This window comes from Mastacembelus armatus, chromosome 24 (assembly GCF_900324485.2).
Source record: "Mastacembelus armatus chromosome 24, fMasArm1.2, whole genome shotgun sequence".
In the NCBI taxonomy this organism is placed as follows: Eukaryota; Metazoa; Chordata; class Actinopteri; order Synbranchiformes; family Mastacembelidae; genus Mastacembelus; species Mastacembelus armatus.
This window is the reverse complement of record NC_046656.1, coordinates 15,408,903-15,432,677: the sequence shown is the minus strand read 5'-3', so window position 1 is coordinate 15,432,677 and position 23,775 is coordinate 15,408,903. Positions and strand designations below refer to the sequence as shown.

At 38.5% G+C, this 23,775-nt stretch overlaps 1 protein-coding gene across 3 annotated transcripts in view; it reads right to left on the bottom strand.

The window, feature by feature from the left end:
* scara5 (scavenger receptor class A, member 5 (putative)) overlaps nucleotides 1-23,775 on the bottom strand; it is a 58,954-nt gene that overhangs the window by 6,073 nt on the left and 29,106 nt on the right. For 2 of the 3 annotated variants that reach the window (XM_026318696.2, XM_026318695.2), the window contains exons 8-11: nucleotides 16,406-16,486; nucleotides 14,365-14,472; nucleotides 10,258-10,323; nucleotides 3,248-3,436 (exon numbers count right to left, since the gene is read on the bottom strand). In XM_026318696.2, the coding sequence (XP_026174481.1) occupies nucleotides 3,248-3,436; nucleotides 10,258-10,323; nucleotides 14,365-14,472; nucleotides 16,406-16,486 (444 nt within the window). Of the gene's footprint in view, nucleotides 1-1,305; nucleotides 2,691-3,247; nucleotides 3,437-10,257; nucleotides 10,324-14,364; nucleotides 14,473-16,405; nucleotides 16,487-23,775 lie in introns of those variants that run through there. The other variant, XM_026318697.2, reaches the window with a different exon arrangement.

Genomic DNA, 23,775 nt, shown 5'->3' with positions numbered 1-23,775 from the left:
CCGAACAACATTTGGTTACACTCACACGCTGATCATTTAAATTAAGGATATGGGCTGTACATGAGAGGAGAGGCGGACTCTTCACTGATGACAGAAAAATCTAATCAGCAGCTCTGTTTCAGCTTTGGGACAGGCTCAGGAGGCCAAACTTAAATAATATTTGACCAACCTCTTAATCTTCTACTCTATTTCCTCTTACAACTGGCAAAACTTTCAAGGTACTGCCAAGATCGAGACAACTGAAAATTAAATTAAAAGGCCTATGAGGACCATCTGAAAAATTATCATTGTTTAAGAAATCATGGGAAAAGTATATTGGACCCATTTTTTTAATTTTCTGAGTGAACTCTGTTGTCCTTTCTTTAATTTATCTCAGACTTTATTAAATAAACAGAAAAAATAAGACAAAGGAGAGTTCATTTGTCTGCACTGATGCTAAGGGATATTTGTACTAACTTTTCTCTTGTTAACTGAACTCCGGTCCCCTCTCATGGGATAAAGTTTTGACTTGCCAGTGCATTTTATACAATAAAGGTGGGATCATCCTCATTCACTGTGCTGGTAAATCATATTTGTTTTTCCATTTTTTCCATTAGAAGCACATTTAAGAAAATTCACACAAATTGCAACAGCCTGTGAAATGGACCAGATACAGACCAATCAGAGAAATGTTTCTAAAATCTGCTACTGTTAGACAACTTGTCACTCCAGTGATATTTTATATTGTGTTGTTCCATTTAGGTTTTACTCAAGGGAAAAGGCAAGTCAAACATAACTCAGGAATGACACCAATGGAACAGCAGATCTGGTAGTTATCTAGCCTGATGGAAACAGCACTGAGATTTCAATGTGTGTGATATTGGTGTTTGGAAGATGTACGGTATGAAATGTTCCCTAACTGTGCTCACTTCCATTTGAGAACTTGTTCTGCCAGTTGCAACTTTTTTGTGTGTTTTTACAACACATAACCAATGAATTGTAGGTCAGGTTTATTTACAATGTCCAAAACCCTAATTCAAAAAGTGTGCTTCAAAAGGTTTAAGGGATAAACTACAGGAAGAGCAACCTATGATGAAACTCCTTTTCAGAATAATAACATGCAAGTGATATCAGAAAATCAGCTTTGTAGTCAAACCATATGCTTCGACACATTCCTGTGTAACATGAAGAGAAACTGGCTGCATGACACCTTGAATGCAATGCTCAACACAACACACACACAGCACACACAGACACGGACTGACACACACACACGCACGCACGCACACACACACACACGCACACACGCACGCACACACACACACACACACACACACACACACACACACACGTCTCCATGCAGGCATGCACAGGACAGAGATGAAGGATGGACTGGGGAACGTGCACATGCGGATGCAGAGATAGCCAGTGTTGTTATACATGGGCCCCAGCTGTTCTGCTGCTGTGCCTTCTGAGGGTTTACTTTAATGGACATGGACCTTTAAACCATGTACTCTGGATCTCAGTGGATATTTACAGCACTGTTGGCAAATTGAGATTATGTCTGCTCCAGCCAGATTTATGACTCTTCTCACAGACAAGTGTCAAATCACCAAAACACAGTGTGTGATTCCAGGGAAACGCCCAGAGACATTTTGTAGGAGAGTCACTCAATTACAGAGGGATTAGGAGAACTAAAAGCAGAAAACGAAGAACAGCCCCATCTGCAGAAACACAGTCAGACCTGGATTTTGTAAATGTCCACATTTTCTATCCTCTGTAACTGATTCTACTTGAGGGTTGGTGTCTGTTTTTTCACAGTGATTACAAGGGCAGACAACTGTTTTTGTTGTTCTGTTGTTTCTTGTCATGGGAGACAGAAAACACTGTTCAGCTAAACAAAGTTATTAGTGTTTGATTTACTTGGATTCCTTTGTAACAGTTTAAGCTCAGGAGCCTGAAGGTGCCTTCACATATCTGTTTGGTTTAGTTAAGTCAAACTGGGGTGTGTTCACAGACTAAACTCAAACAATACTGTGTGAAAAGGAGGGTCACAGTCAGTTTTCAAGTTAGTTCGTTTATGGTGTGAAATTAAAATGAACCAACACAGGATTTTCTATGAGTTTATCTATAACATTCATATTCAAACATGAACAAAAATGAAGTAAATTAATTTTAATGGAGGTGGGGCAGTTAATCTGATATACATTTGACAAACCAACCAGCTATTCTTCACCCTCAAAGTTTTTTTATCAAGTAAAACCAAAAACTACAGATAAATCTTACATTTGTGTCACTTGACCCATCAAGTTTTCTTGTTGCCTTACGTACATTGTACTTCTTTATTTCTTCTTCTCCTCAGTGATTGTGCACCAAGTTGCAGCAGGCTTACAAAGTCACTGAGGTTTTCTTTTCATCAATCATCCCAAGGGGCACTAATGAGCCCATTACACACTCAAAAACACACATCAACAAGTGACACAAAAGTGAAACAATGAACGAGTTCCAGCAGCTTCGTTTCACAAATGTAATTCTGGCTAACTGCCCCACCTCCATTAAAGAGCCAAGCAAAGCCACTGCACTCAACATTTCTATCATATCCAAATCAAAAAGGTGAATGACTCATCTGAAATGATGTATTTAAATTCCGGATGGTGTCAAATTGAATCCAACAGTGGTGTTAGTCACTGCTGTAGCATGGAGGTCATCACCTGGAACAAAGGGATGCTTTACCCCAGTTTTCCAGACTTAAGGGTAACAACTCTGCCTGGACAGAGACTCTGAATGATGTAAGGTGGACTGGCAAATAAAGTAAATGGAGAAACAGTAAAAGAGAGATGGATATGACCTCTGAGGCTCACTTTTGATGACATCTGGCTTACATGACTTTCCTCATAAAACCTTTATATTAATCCCTGCAGCATTTAAAGGCACTGTTAAAATAATACCACTAAACAGCAGTTAGTAAAAATCCAAACTGCTTCAATTGGTAAATTTTTACCATGGATACTTGCTGGGAGCAAATATTCTTTATTTTAAAATACCACTGATCACAACTTACACCTCCTTGTGTAAGTTACTGAAGTTAAAACATTGGTAAAAAGTGTATGTGGATAGAATAGATGCTTCCTGCCCATCAACCAGTCTGCTGGGTTGTGCTGCCAGCTTCATTAGTATCAGCTCATATACATCGAGTTACAATAGGACAATCTTGAAAAGTATGCATGGATTGTTGTTAATGGGTAAAACATCTAAAACCATTTCATACCCTGTCCGAAGCGTCCAGTCTTATGAACCGCCGTGGCTCCTTGGTATCCCAGCATCCTACACACCACATCTCCGTCCTTTTTATCCCAGACGTCGTCGCACACCGTCCCCCAGCGGTGTTCATGGAAAACCTCCACACGACCTTCATGAGGGCCTGACCCATTCACCAACCTCACCAGGGTCTCCTCCACTGCAAGATACACACAAACATTTATTTATATAATAATAAACATGCAAATGAGTTGTGTTTGAACGCAGCTTCTGATGCATTTATGGGCTCCGCTATACACATTTGTAGCCATCATCCATGTTCCTTAGTGTGCAGAAAAACCTAAGTCTTTATTATTTATGTCAACAGGACTTCATTGAAAGAACGTCTTTAATCAGATGTTTGCTAGCATGACTTTGACACACTAAGCAGATTATTTTCATTGTCAGTGTATGAGTTTAATGAAAGCCTGTAAATCAAACTCAGATGAATAGATTTTTCTAGAAACAACAAAAATAGCTGTTGATTTAAAAATCAAAATACAAAATACAAAGTGAGGAAACCTCTCCTTTCTTCGTCCTATGTGAACCCCCTCGTAAAATTTGGGTTTGAAGTTTTGTCCAAAAGTAATTTTTCAGTGACTGACAGTGTACTCATTGAAGCACATTCAAATTCATAACTTCTTTCTTTGATGCTTCACCACATGCATCTGTAAGAGTTTACGCAGTCACCTTGCTGGAAGGCTAAAATCAGATAAGACAGGGAGAGAACCAAAAAAAAGAAAAAATGGTAAGTGAAGATAAGAAAAAAGAGAGAATGAGAAAATATACCATATCAAAAGTAATGAGAAGAGATTAGAAGAGCAACACAATGGCAGAAATGGATATGACAATAAGATGAGTATGATCATGAGGGAGGACCAGACATGGGAAAGAATGAAAAACTGAAAACAGATAAGAATAGGAGAAAAAAAAAATATGTGTAAAGAAAACACAGACAATAGTTGTCATATAAGAAAAGAGACGAGAAGAGAAAGAAAGTTGAGACATTGAAAAGAAAGAGAGGATCTGATAATCGTGATAGAGAATAAGTGAGGGGTTCATTATAGTTATTATAATTCATCCTGTGGGGAACCAAATTTCAGTGTTGGACTAATTGATTGACCAAAATTGTTACCCCCAAATGCATGAAACGCAATAACTTACACCAAACAGAAACTATTTCGTACTGTACGTGTTAAATACGAAGACTGCACCAGAACAAATGGAACTGTGTGGTAAATAAAATGTCTAATGTCTGGGTTGGAGTTCATTGCATGTGCTAGACAGTCAATCACTCGTATGCAAAAACTTGCAGCTCATCTCATATTCCTGAAAATATGCAGCAGCTGTACTAATACAATTGTCTTGATTTATCACTTTCGAGAAGCCAGAGAAGCAATGAGCAAGCACACCCCTCTTCTGTACGTCTACTCTGCTTAGACATTCACCACTGACTGAGGCTGTTGACAAAGTGCTAGAGAGAAAATCCAGACACATTATCTAGACAGGATATTAGTCTCATCAGACCATCATAAATTTAAACTGTGTACCTTATACAGTCAGATAGTCTGCACTCAGTAGCCCATCATAATTTAATATCTACCATAATATTATACTGTCACTATCACGCTACTATCTGCTGCACATATTTGAATCAAATTCTTGCAGAAAACCAACAAATTAAAACCAGAAATTAGATGCACTTTTAATCTTTTTCCAGACAGTATGAAAAAAATGAGTTTATGAGAGAAACGCAAAGACTGATAGAATAGCACACACTTCATTTTGAACAAGGGGTGAGTAATTCAACAACAGAAACTATGTGTTCATTCATCAACAATTCAACAATTTCCACAATCGCTAAAGCTGGCCTGAAGATGCAGACATTTCACAGCGATCAATAACGCTAATAATGGTTAACAACCTTTCAATATGATATTAAATGAACCTTGTGCCATAAGGCAGAGGAGGCCTTGGCTGGTGATTGAAACTAACTAAGGTTCATCACTTTTCAAAGTCCTACATGTTTAAATATCCCTGAAACATGACTCACTACTTTCTCACATCCCTCTCTCAGCCTTTCATTGGTCCTATCCCCGTCCAGTGCCTGAGGCTCCTCACTGTGCAAATGGAAGACTCTGGAGAGAAGAGCAGGAGGAAAGACTGGAAAGATTCTGGATGCAGGCAGCACATGACTTCAGAAATAATTAGAACCATACAATCAATCTTTACAGACATTCATACCTCTGCCATTGAAATGAGTCAGCTGGAAATATTAAAATCAGCCAGAAAAGTGTTTTCAACTCATGGAGCCATTAAATTTATTTATTTATTTAATTGATTTTCTAGCTTGCTACAGCTGGTATAATCTGCCATCAACAGATGTATTGTAATACTGAACAGCCATAGCCACAAATTTCTCAAAAAGGTGCATTTAACAAATTACTATGGCTTCAAGTTTACGTAGTTAATGATGGTTAATGAGTCAAAACTGCTTGTTCACAATAGCACACATGTCCACTAAGAAAACAAAGTTAGAACTCCAAATAAAAAGCCTATTTCTTTGAGTGTTTATGCAAAAACTACAGGATCCTGATCATCAACTAATCCTGTCTCTCCATGGTCTGAGAGGTCTTGGAAAGCCAACAGAGTGGTTTACTGTAAATTAGAAACATTCCCTAATTTGGACTAAACTTGACATTTCATAACAAGCCTTATACCTTCTCTGTGAAAGTGGGTAAATTAATGTGCATAGGACATTTTTGTCCAGAGAAAACTAGATGAGTGAGCTCCAAGTGTTGGTGGTTGTCCAAGTGGTTCAAGCCTCGGAGGCCAAGGGAACTGCAGCACCAGACTGTCAATACCTGAGGAAGGCCAGAACTGGAGTGTTCACATATTACTAATGTTTATCTGGCAGGCAGGAAGGGTCTGGACTGGACAGGAGAGAACAGCTCCAAGACAACAGTTAACCAGCTCCATCTGTTTGTAAAACGCTTTCCCTGAAATTGAGATGTTATTGTCTTTGATGTTGTTTCTTCAGTGTGTTTTCTTCTTTTGACTCTTGCATTGTCTCTTCTCTTCTGTGTAATTAGCGTGCCTCTAATTAAATTCTCTTGGCCAGTACACATGCACACTCAAAATTTGGCAAGCATACATTTTTGAACAGTTAGCGCTTGTCATGTAGCCTGTAGCTTCTCTTTAAGAAGGCCGGAAGCAGGGAGAGCCGCTACAACTACTGTAGCCTGGCTCTGCCTAAAGGTAACCAAATCCACCGACGATCTCATCTCACGTCACCAATAACATCTCATAAAAGAGCATGAAGTGGTCCAACTGGGTGTGATACTTAATCTGAAAATAAAAGTAATAATTCACTTCTTTGTTTTCAAGTGGCTGCAACATGTGCATTTCTGCATGTGTGTTTGCTTAACTGTGTGTGCATGAAATAAGAAATAAATAAAATTCAATTAAATTGCACTGTGGGGATGCTGGGTTGTTTTGTTCTACCAACAAATAATTTGATTCAGCAAATAAAACAATAAAAAATGAGCAAGTGGGAGGTAAGTCACAACAGCAATAGCAGAAAATAAATATATAACCAATTATCTCTCCGCAAAACTTCCTCAGTAGTGATGCTGGAGGGTCACATCAAATAAAGCTTATAACTTGGCTTTAGGTAGACCCCACACATAAAAAATGAAATAACAACAACAGCATGAGTCCAGGATAGAAACAAATTCCCCATTCAAAGCTGAAAACATTTATATTTGAATGTCTGCAGCTGCAGAGGTGCACTGTAAAAACAACTTGTCAAACATAAACCCCATTTTTAAATGTCAAGCTGCCTTCTGAGAATTAAGTGTGTGAGTGTCTATGCCCATGTCTATGTCACCTCCAGTTACTTTTGCAATGCAGTCAAATGTACATGAAAATTACACAAAATTTTAAAAAGGCCAAAAATGAAAAGCAAATTAGTGATTTGTTACATGTTAGACACCCATAAGAAAATGTCTTGTAGGACTTATAATATGCAGATTGTTAGACTTGAGCCTCTGCTAATGTTGATTTGGTAAAGTTTATTTGGTCTGCAGTGGATCATGGAAAGATTCATAGGAATATAACTCATATATATCTATAGTAAAGAGTGTTCATCTACCTAGTCCAGCTTATAGACGACAAGTCAACCAGTCTGAGCTGGGTTGAGATTGCAAAAAGAAGGTATTAATGTTCGTTAGAGCCTTCAGATTAATAATGAATGTATAGCCTACTGTTTCTGAAGCCTGAGAAAAGTGAAATTTAAAATTAAACGATTACGAACATACAGTTGAAAAAATAAATTTGGGTTATCAAGCCTTTTATGAGTGAGTGTTTGGCATTTTTTATGAAATCTCACAAAACACAGGCCTTTATTAAGCACTGGCAACTAATTTGATATTAAGAGACTTAAAATACAATGAAAGCAAAGTGAGAGCTCCGTATGACGTGACTTCATGCAACCATCCTGCTGGACCCGTTTGGTAAACTGCCAATACATAGCTCAACGGTTTATAGGCTTTACATGACAAACACACTGTGTTTACATCAGTACAGAGACAAACTGTTATCACAAACACCAGCAACACATGTCAGGGAAACCACAGGGTGCAAGAGACGATGGATGAAAAAAAATGTTTAGTAAGAAATGTTCAACAGAACTGAAGCTGTCTGAATGGCAGGTTAATTTTGTGTTAACACCCAACATGTGTGGACAAACGTTTCTCACAGAAAAAAAAAAAATCTGCTGCTCGTTCTGGTAAGAGATCATACAGCTATGCTCTGTAGCCTTTGAAGTGTAAAAAGATCCAAGTCATGCATCACATGATAAGTTGAAAACATAAGGTTGTGACAAAAAAGTGCCTGATGTAGTGATTTGTTATTTCTGACAGCCAGCTGCATGTGGTCTCACTCTTGTCTTTCCTTCTCCGAACCATCAAACATCAGTGGCTTGTAAATGACGTGAGGAAAGAACCGATCTTTGACGGATCTCTAATGGCCAGAAACGTCATTCAGATGGTTGAGGGACCAAGTCTATTTGACTTGAACACAACTCCCTCGCTCATCACATGGAGAAAAGCAACAATGATGTAACAAAGGAAGAAAAACATTTATGGCAAAAAAGAAAAGAAAAAAGGAAACGTCTGTGGGTTGTGGGGTGATGGGCTGTTTTTCTTTTTCTTCCAGATTGGTGGTTTTGTACAAGGTTTCAGTTTACCAGCACAGGACACAAAGTGCAGACTCGTTAAGTATTTGGACAGTTTCACATTTTTTTCTTCAGGCTGTGTGAAATAAAATAATGTATACTACAGTACTACATCAAACCTATGCTTTAGGTCGAGTAGGTAAGAACTGTGTGGGAGATATTGCCTTGTAAACACACAATGCCCAAACCTCAAGAATTCAAAAGTAACGGGACACTTGGCTATCACTTATCCAGCTGTGCATTGTTTCAGCTTATGCATGGTTCTTGTCAACAATCAAAAGAAGACTTCATACAAAAACCTCAGAGGTTTCAGAACAAGAGGCCTGGTAAACCTCAAAAACAGAAAGGTTGGGTTGCTGTTTGCAAAAGCAAACAAAATCAAACTGGTAGAGTGTGGACCAAAGTTCTGCGGCCTGATGAAATGCAAAGTGACCTCTGTCAAAGTGATGGAAGGCACATTATCTCATCTGTTAAAGGTGGTTCTATAGATGGCACTATAGTCAACACCTGTCTCAACATTAGAGACAGAGAGACGACACAACAAGCAGGAGCTGAAGGCCTGTGAGAGCATCAGCAGGGAAAATGTAAAGGCTGTGCTGGTGTGTTTGGGTTGGATAGTTTTGTTTGACTTCATGTGTATCTGTCCAATTACTTCTAGGTACTGTGTGTTAAAATAGCTATATCTCTCACAGTTATTTCTTTTTTGGTGTAATCATATCCAGTTAAAACTTTATTGTTATATGCATTATTTTATTTTAAATTGAAAGTACAGAGCCTGAAGAACAAAAATCGGCAACTGTCCACATACTTATGGTCTGGCTTGTCCACGCTTGCACAAGGATTTCAAATACTTTTGATATACTGTATGCTAAGCCATGTGGTTCTTCAGCATACGTTGGAAAGAAAAGCAGCCCTGCTGGTCCTGTTAAATTTGCCACAGGTCGTTGTCCAGCACCAGGTGGGACAGATATGTATAAGCCCCATAAAGTCATCAGCTCATAAATTTTTGGTTCTGTATTCTGCCAACCATTGGTTTTGGATCAAAGACATGGATATATAGCATGTGCTGACATTACAGCAACAGTGCCCTGGTAGGATTTTCTCCCCAGCGACTGTGCAGCCAGACAGAATCAAAAATATAAGTTAATATGAACAGTACATTATGATCTTCATTTAACATTAAGGAACTCTTAATGTGTAAATCATAATACGTTATATTTGGTTTGCATTGACATGTAGCACATTTTAACTGAATTTGCAGAAACCTGGCAAAAGAAAGCAAATATTGGGATAATAAATCAATTCTCCAGTTGGGTGTCATTAAACCATTGCAGAAGCAGGGGGAGTAACGAGATGATGCATTTTAAAAGAGCGCCAGTCAAATCTCACATGATGGAAAACTATGTGGAAAATTAAATGGGAATATGGTATATATGGAAAGACCGAATTATTTATCTTTGTTCCATGTGTGTTCATGTAAAGAAACCCAACCAAATGACTGAATGTTATTAATAACATTAACCTAACACTAAAACTGACACTCAGTAAGACGTAGGTTAGAATTCTGTAGGTCACAGGTGGTTTGGTTATGTACCAGCTACTCCAACACAGTTTTATTAATGTGGAAGTAAAATAATATAACTAAGATATACTGGTAAACAGAACTTTTTGATCAATGGCAGCTGAAGAGGACCAAATCATTTTATATTACTTTATATTCAGATTTATATTAGATTTCAACTCACCTGTTTTCTCTCCTCGGTCTCCTCGATCACCCTTCTCACCCTTCAACCCTCGTTCTCCTCTGTCGCCTGATGAAAAAACACAGTGAAAATTATAGACTCATATTTTCTGTGATTGGATGTCTAGTTCCCAGAAAAAGAAAGATACCTCTATAACATCACGCCACACAGAACAGTGAAGAAATGTCAGGTACCTCAGTCTCATGTTTATATAATACTAATAATCTCCAATAATGACCTGTTTTTAATCACAGACCAACAATGGTCTTTCAGTTGAACCTGTCGACAAAAACAAACCCTAATGTATAATACTGCAATATAAAACACATTAAGGCAAAAATATGGGTAGTAATACACAGAGGATTGGAAATAGTCAAAATATCCAGAGAAAAGAGCAGTTCACCTTTTCTCTATCCATTTGCTCTCTTTAGTACTCATAACTTTAGCCTAAAGCTCTAAAATGGCCAGACCTTTAAATGTTTTGTGATTTGGATTTCATTCCTGTGTTTTTTAATTGTATAGTGGATGTGAATGAGGTCAAAAGATAAGTAGAACGAAGAGAGAAGACAGACATTTTTAATAAATGGTACCAGAGTCAAGATAATATTTCAATGTATGTAATTTTTCAAAGTATCAATGTAGATCTTTAAATGGTGGAAAAGTTAATGCAATGCAAAACCACTAAGTCACTGTACGTAATTTGTGGTTTCTGCAAAATGACGGTACATTTATGCAGGACACTCCCTCCAATCAGCAGCTTGGATACAACTAACTCTCATTTGTTTTCATTACTTATTTCATTTCATCACTTTGACTTCATCCAAAGCAGAATAGTCTGTTTCAGCGCCATTCCTTGTTAATTTTCAAGCTCAAAACCACAAGTCTGTTTTTGCCATGAAGCAATAAGAGGACCAGCTTCAAGTCGGCATTTGTCCCACCTTTAATTTGACTCCTTTTTACACATCCAAGACCACGGAGCAGCTGCCAGCTGAGGTGGCATTCAATCCCACCTAACATGTGTGACTGTATGTGGGTGTCCGTGTCTGAGCAGTGGAGCTAACTCTAGACCCCACCCTGCCTGTGATGTCCTCAGCTGTGAGTGTCAACTCTGTTTTAACCACATCCTTAACAACTAAATAACACTGCAAAGAAAACCCTGACACATCACTAAGCTACCACTGAGCCACAGAAACAACAGATGCATGTGCTTTTTTTTTTTAAGTAATGTCAATATGAATGACCATGAACAGTTTTCATTTCCAGTAAATATCTGAGGATCTACCTGACACATTTGCATAGTTAATCCTAAGAAGCTAATGATAGTATGCAAACATGGCTTTAGATGGGTATGGGTATTCTTGTTTTTATTAACAATGAATGAAAATTTACTTTTTTATTATTCTACTAGGGCAATTCCAGTCACATCACCTACTGTAAATCTGCAACTGTACTGAACTTTTTGGTGTCTTTTAGCTCATTGTTTTGGTTTTACATATCAAATTTCATTTCCAGCAGAAACGCAGAACAGGTAATGGGCAACTGGGATCAGTGAAAAACTCTGATAAACCCTAAACACATCATGTTCTCCTACCAAATGGCAGAGGAACAAAAGCAGCATCTAGCTACTCCACAAAATTAAAATATTCAGAAATTAAAGACAAATGTTTTTTTTTTCTCAGGAGCAGAGGAAGAACAAATCAGAGCTAAAAGAACAGTGAATATTACTTCACTTCATCAGGGGCTTAAAAACATGACTCAAAATGCTAAAGTTGCTAACATGTTAATCTGTCCACTATTTAATGTATTTCAGTGCTGTATGTCTGTCAGCTTGATTGAACCAAATGTAGTCCCTGTTCAGTGCACCCACCATTCATCTATAAAAAGAAACCATGAAGCCTCCCGGTGCTGTTTCAACAAGCTTTTCAGTATCCTTCTTCCTCCACAGCTGAGCGGCTGCCCTACACCGGGGCCCCGTTCACACCAGAAGGTCTACAGACTCTTCACCCTTCACTGGTTTGTTAAACCCACAACCAAACCCCAGATGGATGAAAACACAGACAGACATTGTTGTAAACTGCTAGAGTGTAGATAGCCAAACATCCTTGTTTTCTAAATCTCATATCCATCTTAAATGAAAAACGTTTGTACGGTGTTTAAAACTGCTCTTTACAGAATTAACTTGTCAATCAAACAAACGGACCAGTGGCAGAGTTTTTGTGGGCAACACTGACTTTATGTTGGTTAACGCTGCCCGTGCTACTTGCCCATGTTTTCTCCTGTTTACTCCAAAGTAATCGGAGGCACATGTCTCTAAATAACAATGATCTTTTCTTCTCACTCATTTTTATACATTTCTATGATCAAAACAAACATTCAAAAGTGATATTTGTAAAATATGACTCTGCCACCATTTGATATCTGAAGCTGAAACAGGCTGCTTTAACAAATTAGCTTTTCTACTCAGGTGAAACAAAGCAAGTCTGCGCTAACAGAGTCAGAAAGCTGTTAACAGCCTTTGTATAAGCACTGTGAGCCTTTCCTTCTTTAATAAAATGCTTAATTTATTAAAATGATTGATGACTGGGTAATAGGGAGGATATAAAGAAGCCTGGGGAGCGATTGTGGCTGCCTGTAACATGTTCCTGCTGTTAGCTTTCCAGCTACAATAGTTCTCCAACCAGCACTGAGAGTAATCCCCACATCACTGTGCATCTGTTTTAGGAAAAATTTCCTGTGCCACTTTCTGGTATGACGAGGTTGATCTCAAAGTGCTGGTTTCAACATTAATTTGAAGTTTGTTTCATAGCTCAACACCTACATGCATTGTAAGGGTAGAAGGCAGCAGTCTCAACAGGCAAATCTATAAAATTGCATCAAATTAGGATGAATTCCCGTCTTTAATGTTACGCCATAGCAAACAAGTTCATGTGCACACAAAGAAGACAACAGATCCCCCTGGTCCACGGTTTCAAGAACTATCAGCCAACATAGGCACTGTGGGACTCCAACACTGGACGTTTTGGCCAAGCCCAACTGAGACTGGCAACAGCTGTTGGCTGAACACAAATACACACTTGCTGACACAAGAAAGACAAAGACTGCAGCGCCTTATTGTATTAGTCATGGCTATGATTTCATCAACAGATCTGTGTGTGTTTGTCTGAGTGTGTTTTTGGCACTGTCCAGCTTGTGATGCCAGAGTAAAAACATAGACACCCAAGGGCTTATGTGCACACACTGGCCTGAATAAATAAAATTTGTATCTATCAAATTTCAAGGCAATGCAAAGAATTAATGAACTGTACAGTGTATTAATTTGTGAGTATTGTGAGGTGGACATGTAGACTGCAGGATCCTTACATCAATTTATATGCATGCTGTATATAAGATGCCCATTGGGTGCATTTAGTTGAAGAATTGTTTTGGCTTCGATGTGTTTGGATTCATACACCTTTAGAGTCTCTCTCTGTGGTATTATAAAGATGATTGTTGAAGTATTTTTGATACTAAGAAGGTTATTTTGTTGTAAATGAATCCATAAAGACAATTCAACACTGATTTGATTAGCACAAACAGCTGTATCCTGGGAAAAAATACACAACGATATGGACAGTTAATCAAATAAAACTTCCGCGGCTGAAAATGTGTGGAATAATTTCTAGTACTAGGAACTTTTCACTCTGGCAAAAACAGGCACCATTTCATGGAGCTGTCTGAGAACTGAGCATCTTATTTCACAAGTCTCAAATGATTTGAGCCGTGAATGTGTTGACAAAATTCAGCTGTGAGTTGTACGAGACTGCAAGAGTCCCAGACGAGCTGTTGGGTGAGAGACTCAATGCAACTACTACTGTTGCTCCATAAACTACACAAAATACTATAGAATTTGCACAGTGTTATTTTTATATAATCTCTGATATTGATCATATATTGATTGTATGTTCTTGCTGTGTGTGTGTTCTAGATGTATGTTCTTGGCTATTATCTTAATGGATCATATAAGGTTTAAATGCAGAAGCCAACTATTATTCTAACATTCGAGGAGATTTGCTATAAAATTATAATATAAAGAGCACAACACTGTACAACATGATAAGACTACAGAAATACCTTTAGGTCCAACAGGTCCAATATCTCCTTTCTCTCCTTGAATACCTTCGACCCCAACTGACCCTTTTATTCCACGAGGACCCTGGATGCCTTTTTCTCCTGTAAACCCTGAAAGACACAAACACATACAGGACAGGCTTGAGCTATGACACCATTCAGGTTGCTCCCTGTCCTCCATCCTAACCTGACGTAATAGACGATACAAAGACGTTGGAAGTGACATTTATTTGGCTTCTCACTTCTTCCACCACCTGTCAATGCCCCAATCTCTGAGAGATTGTCAACAGTGGAAGTAATGCACTTTTATTGTTATCACATTTATTTCATCACATTTCAAACTAGCATATGGCACATGTGATTTGTTTACTGTGAGCACACTGGAATGTTTCGAAATGAACGTGGTAATGAATCAGTGATTGTGCTGTTGAAGTAACCAAAATCTTTTCAAATGTCACAGTACTCTCATATGCTTTGATTACACCGCTCAGCAATCTGAGTGAAATAACTAGACTGAATACATTAGAGGCAAAAGCACAAAATAGTGTGATAATGCATGATGTCATGTTTGCTGTGATTTTCTCTTTCTTTGCTGCAAAGGGCCAATAATTTCCTCCTCAACAACCTGTTGAGAAAAATGGTCATCATATCAATCATATTTTGGAGCCAAAGCAGAAGTGTTTCTGTTCGTCAAAACAATCAAACTAAATGGTTCAACAAGGCCCAAAGGATTTTTAGAGGCTGGATGTGATGATAGATCCCCTTGGCTTCAATCAAAATGGAGCAGCAGATGTACATGTGCTGCATTGCTAACAGACTGAATATGTAGGCCTGTTAATACCAAGAGGTACCAAGTTGGAGGCGTCCCAAAACATCTGGAGTCATGTTGCTGTAGTTGTTTGTATCTCACAGAATGTATGAAAAACCATCACTTCATGGTTGTGTTTAAATTCTGCCTGAATGAGTGTTCATGTGGCAGTTTTGGTGGAATTACCTGCAAGACAAAGATAGATGACCAGTCCCACTGGTCCTGCCCACACCCTGTTTGAAAATACACTAACAGTCAAACAGTTGGACACTTTTTCCCATCGACTTCAATGAAAAAGTGAGTTGAAACATTTGACTGGTAGTGTACGTCTAGTGTCGTGTTTTCTTAGGTGGATTTCTGTGACCTTTTATTCTCTGTTCAGTATTATTAATGTAACTAAATGTAATTACAAAAACAGAGCTATGTCAAAACACTAGCCAGTGTGTGTTTCGTGTAAAAGCCACCTAGATTCTCAACTTACAAGCCACTCAAACCTAAATCCTGTTGAGTGCAAAGAAAAGCTTGTAACTCAAAATTGATGTTTACATTAGACATTTATGGTCCAGGTAACTTTTACGGCCTATGCCTATTATAAAACCAATCCAAACACCAGCCCTGTCCAAAAATTATAGAAGTAAAACAGACAATAAGAGACTGTGTGTGTACATCTCTTGCTACATTCATTGATTCACAAATCATTTAAACATTCAGTAGTTTTGTGAAATTCCTGAACTTTCCTTTCTTACATGTATGCCAAAGACTTGCATGAGTAAGACGCTTCCAAATCCAAAATACCAGTGTTTCCCACAAGGCTGAAGAACTGGTTGGCAAAAAAAAAATAACAAAATCAAATTATACAGCCATATTTTTGACTTATGAAATCAGACGATTTGAAGTTTCAATAGGATTTCCATGCTTACAACTTCTTAATAAACCATCCAAATATATTTAGAAAATAAGGGTGGGGACAAATCTATTACAGACTCCATTAAATTCCATATAAATAACACTTTAGGCAATTCATTTTAGGATTTCTCAACATTTAATTCTATGACAAAGTTGAGTTTTGAAAAAAAAAAAAAAAAAAAAAAGATATCATTCTAGATGAAGCATGTCGACTTATAATCCACATCAATATTACAGTATTTGTAATGGGATATTTGACCACACCAGAGATGTACATACAGTATATTTTCAAGTTAAAATATGAAAAAATGGTACTGTGGTTGGACCCACCTCTCAAGCCAGTTAACCCAGGGGTTCCTGGGGGACCCAGTGGTCCAGTGTCGCCCTTCTCTCCCTTTGGTCCTGGAGGCCCTGCAGAAAGAAGGAAAATATGGTCAGTGTTGATGATGCTTAGGGCATTTCAGTAAAATTTGACAGTTCCAGTAACAATTTTGGAGATCCTTTAATACCAACAGCAACATATGTTTATGGCAAAATGTATTAATGCAGCAAGAAACAAGCAATGTTGATAGTGCAAACAACAAGGATGGATGAAGGAAACATCAATTTATTATCTAACGCAGACAATCACAAAAACAAGGGGATAGATGTACTTTAACAAAAAAGATAACTAATCATACCATGTAATTTTTGCCAACTTAATAGCAATAGTTTGCAAGTCTATCAGTGCTGGCATATAGAGACAGATAACCATTCATACTCTTATTCCCACCTACTGCTAATCTAGAGTCACCAGTTAACCTTCATGTGTTTGGACTGTGGGAGGAAGCTGTTGTACCTAGAAAAACACACACGCAGGAACTGAGATCAAACGCCACAAAATTAAACCCCAGTTAATCAGCAGGTTTGATGGTTACTGTGAAGTAGCAGTGCTAACCACAACAACACTGTGCTACCCATACATTACAGTTAAATTTAGTCAGTATAATCAGTGGACAAACCGAAGATGTGGGTGGCATTTTAGGGTCTAGAAATGAAAATAGGTAGTAAAAAAAAACTTTTTTTGTTCTACCCACTAATGAAAGAGGGTTTTTTTCCCCCAAGAAAATAATTTTCTTTGAGCTGAAACGAATTTAACATTTAGGGAAATGACAAGAGGTGCTTGTTTATAATTAAATAAAGGTAGAAATATGAGAGGCCCCGGTCCTTTATTATGAATTCAACATGTTGGAGTACTTATCAAAGGTGTTACCAAAACCAGAGCAGGCAAGAATCTCGCAGATTATCACTTCAAAAGGAAACACATGGGACCAAAATGTGTTTCAGAAAGCAACGTGTGACCCTGGATTCCTGCAGATAATGATTTTATTAACGGCATGAAATTCTAGAAATCATTATATTTATACCTATTGACACACACTTATGCACGCGCGCACACACTCACGCAGTGACGTAGCAGACTTACAGCTGGTCCAAGCATTGAGTCCAAAGGTCTGTTGTCCTTGGAGAAAGTAAGTGGAAAAAAAGCCAAATAGTGAGTGAAGGAGAGAGAGGCCTGCCCACAATGGAAACCACATGTTCAACAAGGTAGACCACAACACAGCCTGTGGGAATGCTTAGAAATTTGGGGCTTATTGTCCACCACATGTCCAGTGGTTCAGAGAGCTGATGATCTTAATTTGCAGTTTTCTGATGCTGCAAAGCTGCTGCTGAACTGCAAATCTGCTTGTTTTTGCCTCAAGCCGCTCCACAACTGCACACACTTAACAGCAGGTCAAGAGACTGTGAAAAGGTCACAGCAAGAGGAGAGGATGGATGTCTTCTGTGTGCCTTGTGTTTCTGTCCTTGTGAAGACAGGAGTACAGGGTAAGAAAGAAAATCACCACCTCTGTCTTAAAGTTAGAATAAAGGTTAAGCCCAGAGCTGAAATTATTGATTCACTAGTCATCCAAAAAAAAAAAAAAAAAACGTTCACCATTTTAGCATGTTAGCATGCTAACAACTGCTAATTAACAGTGAACATATAGGCCAGGACTGACCACATGGGACCCACGAAACTTTGAAGAAAATTTAATGGTAGTCCACTGAATAGCTGCTCTGATTCTGGATAGGAGGTGGTCAGGTCAGGTAAGGCCACATAGTCTTTCAGGCCCATGAAGTTGTCAACTTTGATGCATCTCTCCAGACCAAAACTTCAAAAGAAATGAGTTTAATAAAGGTTTTTCAAACTGCCAGTGAAAGAGCCTTTTGTTGAGACAAAGCTTGACTCAGTACTGATCTGATGGTTGAACCTCTTCACACGTTTTCTCAAACCTAAATCTACTGCCATCATTACTTAACCAAAAGTCTGGTTATTTAAATCTTAACAAACATTTACTCAGAGCTTTTAACATACACTGCCTGCTTTTAAGGTCGTACCCTGGAGAGTAAAGGTCCTCACAAGTACATTAACACAAAAATATTGGAGAAGACAATTCACCCCGGTGGTCCTGAAGAGATTGTGTTCTTTGTTAATAGTTTGTTTAAGCAAAGCCTTACATTATTAATCTCTTGCCCCTCAGAATCCTATTTATTCATTCAGCTGAGAGTTTCAACAATAACAAGCTCAGCGGCCCCTCCAGGATCAGCCTGAACACATCTGACAGCGTCCAAGAATACAACAGCAGTGAGGATTTCAGGCGCCTCCATCCAACATCCAGTCTGTGTTATAAATCTACTGTAGGGTGGAGCAGCAGAGCAATGGGCTTATCTTTTACATGTGTAAGAGTCACACAGTCTAGCACAGATCCCAACACCACTGTGATGTGATGTGACGTGACAACATCTACAGTATTAATGTTTATGATGTTTAAAGGATAAAAGTGATCTGTTCTGACAACATTTGAAAAAAAAAAAAGGGTGTTATCTTGTAAAAGACTGGGTTTTCCTAGTAGGGTTTTCCATAGTATCTCAGGAAATCTTTCTTAACATATCTACAGTCTTCTTTCCCTTTCGGCTGCTCCCTTCAGGGGTCGCCACAGCGAATCATCTGCCTCCATTTGACCCTGTCGTCTGTATCCTCCACACACACACCAACTATCCTCATGTCCTCCTTCACTACATCCAAAAAGTGTTGTATTTTCAAAAAGAGGATATCTTATGTCCAGGTCTATATGGTGTTTAATCGCCAGAAGTAAAAGAAAACATCAACTTTCATTTGTTTTTCAATATCAACTACAGTTTTGTTGTCATTTGAAAGAATTAATTACATTTTTTCATCACCCTGTTCCAACGTGGCATACACATGTGGATGGAAACTTGGAGATTTGGAAATAAAAATAAGACATAAAAATAAGTCTAATTTAATCAGTTTTACTTGTGTCCCTAAAAAGGGGACTCCTAATTCCCAAGAAGGCTCTCTTCTTGGAGTGGAAATGATGAGTTTTACATTTATGGAAGCTCCAACTGTGGTTTCATTGGAACAAGTACAGGTAGAAATATGAGAGGTCTCAGTTCACCCTGAAGGTCTTTATTATTTCAGTATGTTGGACCGTTTTTCATCAAGGGCCAAGGCAAGCAAGAATTGTGTAGATTATCATTTGAAAAGAGACCACATGACACAAAACTTACTTTAAACAGCAACATGTGAATTTTTCATTATCATCCATAGTCACAATAAATATGAAGGCAAATTATTTCCACATCTTAAAAGATATTTTAGACTATCAGTTTACTAAGGAGAGCATGGTGTTGTATTTTGAACTGATTACAGTTATTAAGAAGCAACAAAGTTAAACATCGGTAATAACCTGAGCCAGAAAACAAGTGAACTGATCAGCTTCACTGGAAACATTGAGGACATTATTATATCTTGATCTGGATAACTCAAAGACCAGAATGGTCATAGACCAAGAAATGTCTGGGTGAGCATGTGTAAGACAGCCTTAACTGGGCCATGGATCTCTTCACTAGTAAAGCAAATATGCCACTCAAAATTGGACATTAATGGTGATCAGACGACGCAAAGGCTGTAAATGTTTCCAGGCCTCAGCTCTAATCAACTCGTAATGTATGCCATCATTACTTTAAAAAAAAAAACCCTGTGACGTCTGTCTTGGTGATTTTTAGATTTGGGCTTTATTGACGATTAAGGTTGTGTTACCTTCTGGTAAATCCTGGAGAAACAGGATGAAGGGCAGGGAGGAACTGGCCACAGAGAATATGCTAAGTATTATTCCTGTGCAGAGAAATTCAGGAATTATGTACAAGTAAGAAGAGTGATATGATGTTTTGTTTCTAAAGAGTGCAATAGGTTGCCTTCACAGTGAACCTGAGGCATCATCCTCTATTCCAAAACCTGTATCACAGACAGGACAGTGAGAACTGGTTTTATTTTGAAAAAATCAATTCCAGTCAGTAACAGCACAGAAATTCACTTAATAATCATATCACAACAGCACAGAGATGGCCTGAGAAAAGGGATGGGGGAAATTCTATGTTAATAAAGCATTAAAATTATTATATAAACTTGTAAATGCATGGTGGTCTAAAGACGTTAAACAAAGGCATGTGAACACATAATCTCTCTCATCCACACAAACGCACTGACACACATGCTGCTGTCAAAATAAAAGATAGTTGTGAAACCCTAGCACACAGCATTTTCTTCATGCCAGTCCAACACTTAGAGGAAGGAAACATGGCTACGAGGAAAAGAGTGGAGAGAAGGAGCAATTACATAGCAGGAGGAGGGATGAAGAACTAAAACATGGAACAGAACATGACAAGAAAAGAAAAAAAAGAAAGTAGGGGAATACCACTCAGGGAGCTGTGCCATTTTCTAAATATTGCAGGATAATACTGGGGATGTGTTGCAGTGCCCTTCCTTTGCTTCTTACCACCAAAGTTTTCTGTTTTCTTGCACAAGACTTTGTTGCTTATTGTATTTTGAAAGTGTGGATATTGTATAGACTCAGTGCAGGACTTGGCCTATGTAGCAGAGAACTCATACTAGTAATATGAACAACATCTGGGCAATAGATATTCAGAAATATGATGTACACAGATCCTGTTGTTATTTGGGTGTTGGTCTGCCAACAGATGATGGATGTACACAAGCACAGATGGTTCTCAGTTTAAATCCTAATACACTTGGTGATTTCCTTTGGTGACTTTTCTTCTAGTGCCATGATGGGGTTGACAACTTTGATATTTGATGAAATGTCATCACAACATTTGGTTCATCGATTTTCCCTCTGAAAATAATAATAGTCTGGTCACCACTTGACTTTTTAAACTTAGCACCATTATCAGGTCAAAACTTTAATTTGTCCAGTACTTTGGTTCATGACCAAGTATTTGCCTCAACTGATAAAATTCCCATGAGCCTGAGCATTTACATATCACACAAAACAAAGGTAAGATCACTGTGCCAAACGAAAGCTCACTGAGCTTTTGGAAACTTGAACTTGGAGACTGAACGGATCAAGCGATTTATTGATTTAAGAAACCACAAACTTGTCATGGTACCAAACGTTTTAAAAATAACTCAAGGGGGGAAGTCTCTAATTTTAGGGGATTTGTAAAAGTAATTTAGTCAATTTCAGGTCAGTGTCCAAGTAGAGTCCAAAAACTGCTCTTCAACAGCTCCTGGAAATACTGAAGGAAACAGTATGTGAAGTTATTATCTGATGTTATGCAATATAGCAGCTGGGGATAACATCATATCTATAATTTTGGCAATGATATTTGAACATCCATATGTTCAGCTACTAATGAGACACCAATGAATGATATTTATTGCTGCTTTCTGCTGCACATTGCAGTAAAAGACCATCCATCCATCCATTTTCTATACCCACTTATTTCTTAACCAGGGTCACAGGGATCTGCTGGAGCCTATCCCAGCTCTCTCTGGGTGAAAGGCAGGGGTACACCCTGGACAGGTCACCAGTCCATCACAGGGCCACATATAGACAAACAACCTCACACACTCACACTCACTCCTATGGGCAATTTAGTTTCACCAATCAACCTGACATACATGTTTTTGGACTGTGGGAGGAAACCAGAGTACCTGGAGAAAACCCACACAAGCACAGGGAGAACATGTAAACTCCACACAGACAAGCTGGGTTGCGAACCCAGGACCTTCTTGCTGTGAGGCAACAGTGCTAACCACTCTTCCACCGTGCTGCCCCACAGTAAAAGTCAACTAATGCATTTGCCCTCAGTGGGAACACATTACTTTAAATATAAGCATGTACCTCAAGAATCAACAAGAGTTTTCTACCCCCCATAAAAAAACAAGCTCTACTTTAAACAGCTTTTTGTGTTTCTGTATCATTAATTAAAAAAAAGTAACATGTGGGGCATGGACACAGTGTGAGTCACAGAGGAATTAAGGGAAAATGAACTGAATAAGAAGAGCAGAGAAGCAAAGGAAGCACAAGAAGAGAACAAGAGATTCTCCTGTTCCAGGATTAAAAATGGATAGAGATTTAAAACTTTTCCTGGCTAAGGTGACGGAGTGTTAACAATAAACAAATGGGCTGTGGAGCTAAAACTAATGACAGAGCTGAGTGGCTAAGTTTTCATTTTGGATGTAGAATCTAAATTTAACCCACAATTGTTTCCAGGCTCGGGAGAAACGGCATCCCACCCACATGTGAAGCAGACACAAAATCAGGAGTCCCATTCAGTTTGAGTTGCCATCAATCAGCTTGGGCCGTGTCCCCTGCCAGCATTACATCATGACATACCTATTCTGATTTTAACAAGCCAGGGGAGTCATTTGCTGCTCTGGCAGTGAGAGCAGTACCACGTCGGGACTAATCAGGTCTGAACAGATTGGAGGAAGAACATTCAGAGTTGCTCTGTACCCCAGGGTAGTAATCCCACAGTGTACAATCATATTTGCATGCATTCAATCACACTGCAAACATCTACTGGCTCAGACGAGCTGTTGTAAATGATCTTTTCACAGTGCTGAGGTCGACCCAAAGGGATTCATTACTAAAAGTTAAAGTTTTCACATTCTGGCACTATGCTTGTATCTCAGTATATCATCAAGTTTGAACTTTGCAATTGTTCTTGGGCTCTTTAAGAGTCAGATATGAAAAAGAATAATGGCGCTTCTTCCATACCTTGGATTTGAGTCATGCTTCAGGTCGAGATATCCTCAGGGCCATTTGAGCCAATCACACTTAACTTTTCTTTTTACAGGGCTGAGGATAATCACCCTGAGCTGAGCAGTGAGCGGCCTTAACTATCCAAGCCATGCCAACTATCCACAGCACAGCATGACAAGTTAAAAGGTACTTGTGTAGACTGATTTTTTTGAAGAATAGCATCATTAAAGTTGAAATAAGTCAGAAACAAATGCATTGGATTTCCATTAGCTCTTTCACAATAAAAGCCTACTCCTGGTTTTCCGGTAGAAAACATTTGATAAAAAGTGGCAGCAGCAAATGTTTGTTTTGCATCAGCGGTAAATTAAAACAGCTCAGCTAAGGACAGTAGCGATCAGTAAACTGTTCAGTAAGGCTCACATCTGAAAGTACTGGTATGTAGGAGTAAGGAACTAAGCTCCAATGTGGCTTTGATTAGAAGGAAAGAGCAAAAAGAAAAACTGTCACCTTTCAACCCAATTTATCCCAACTTTAGCTTAAAAAATCAAGACGCCTTTTGAGCTGCAAATGATCCAATCAATGCTGGGCAGA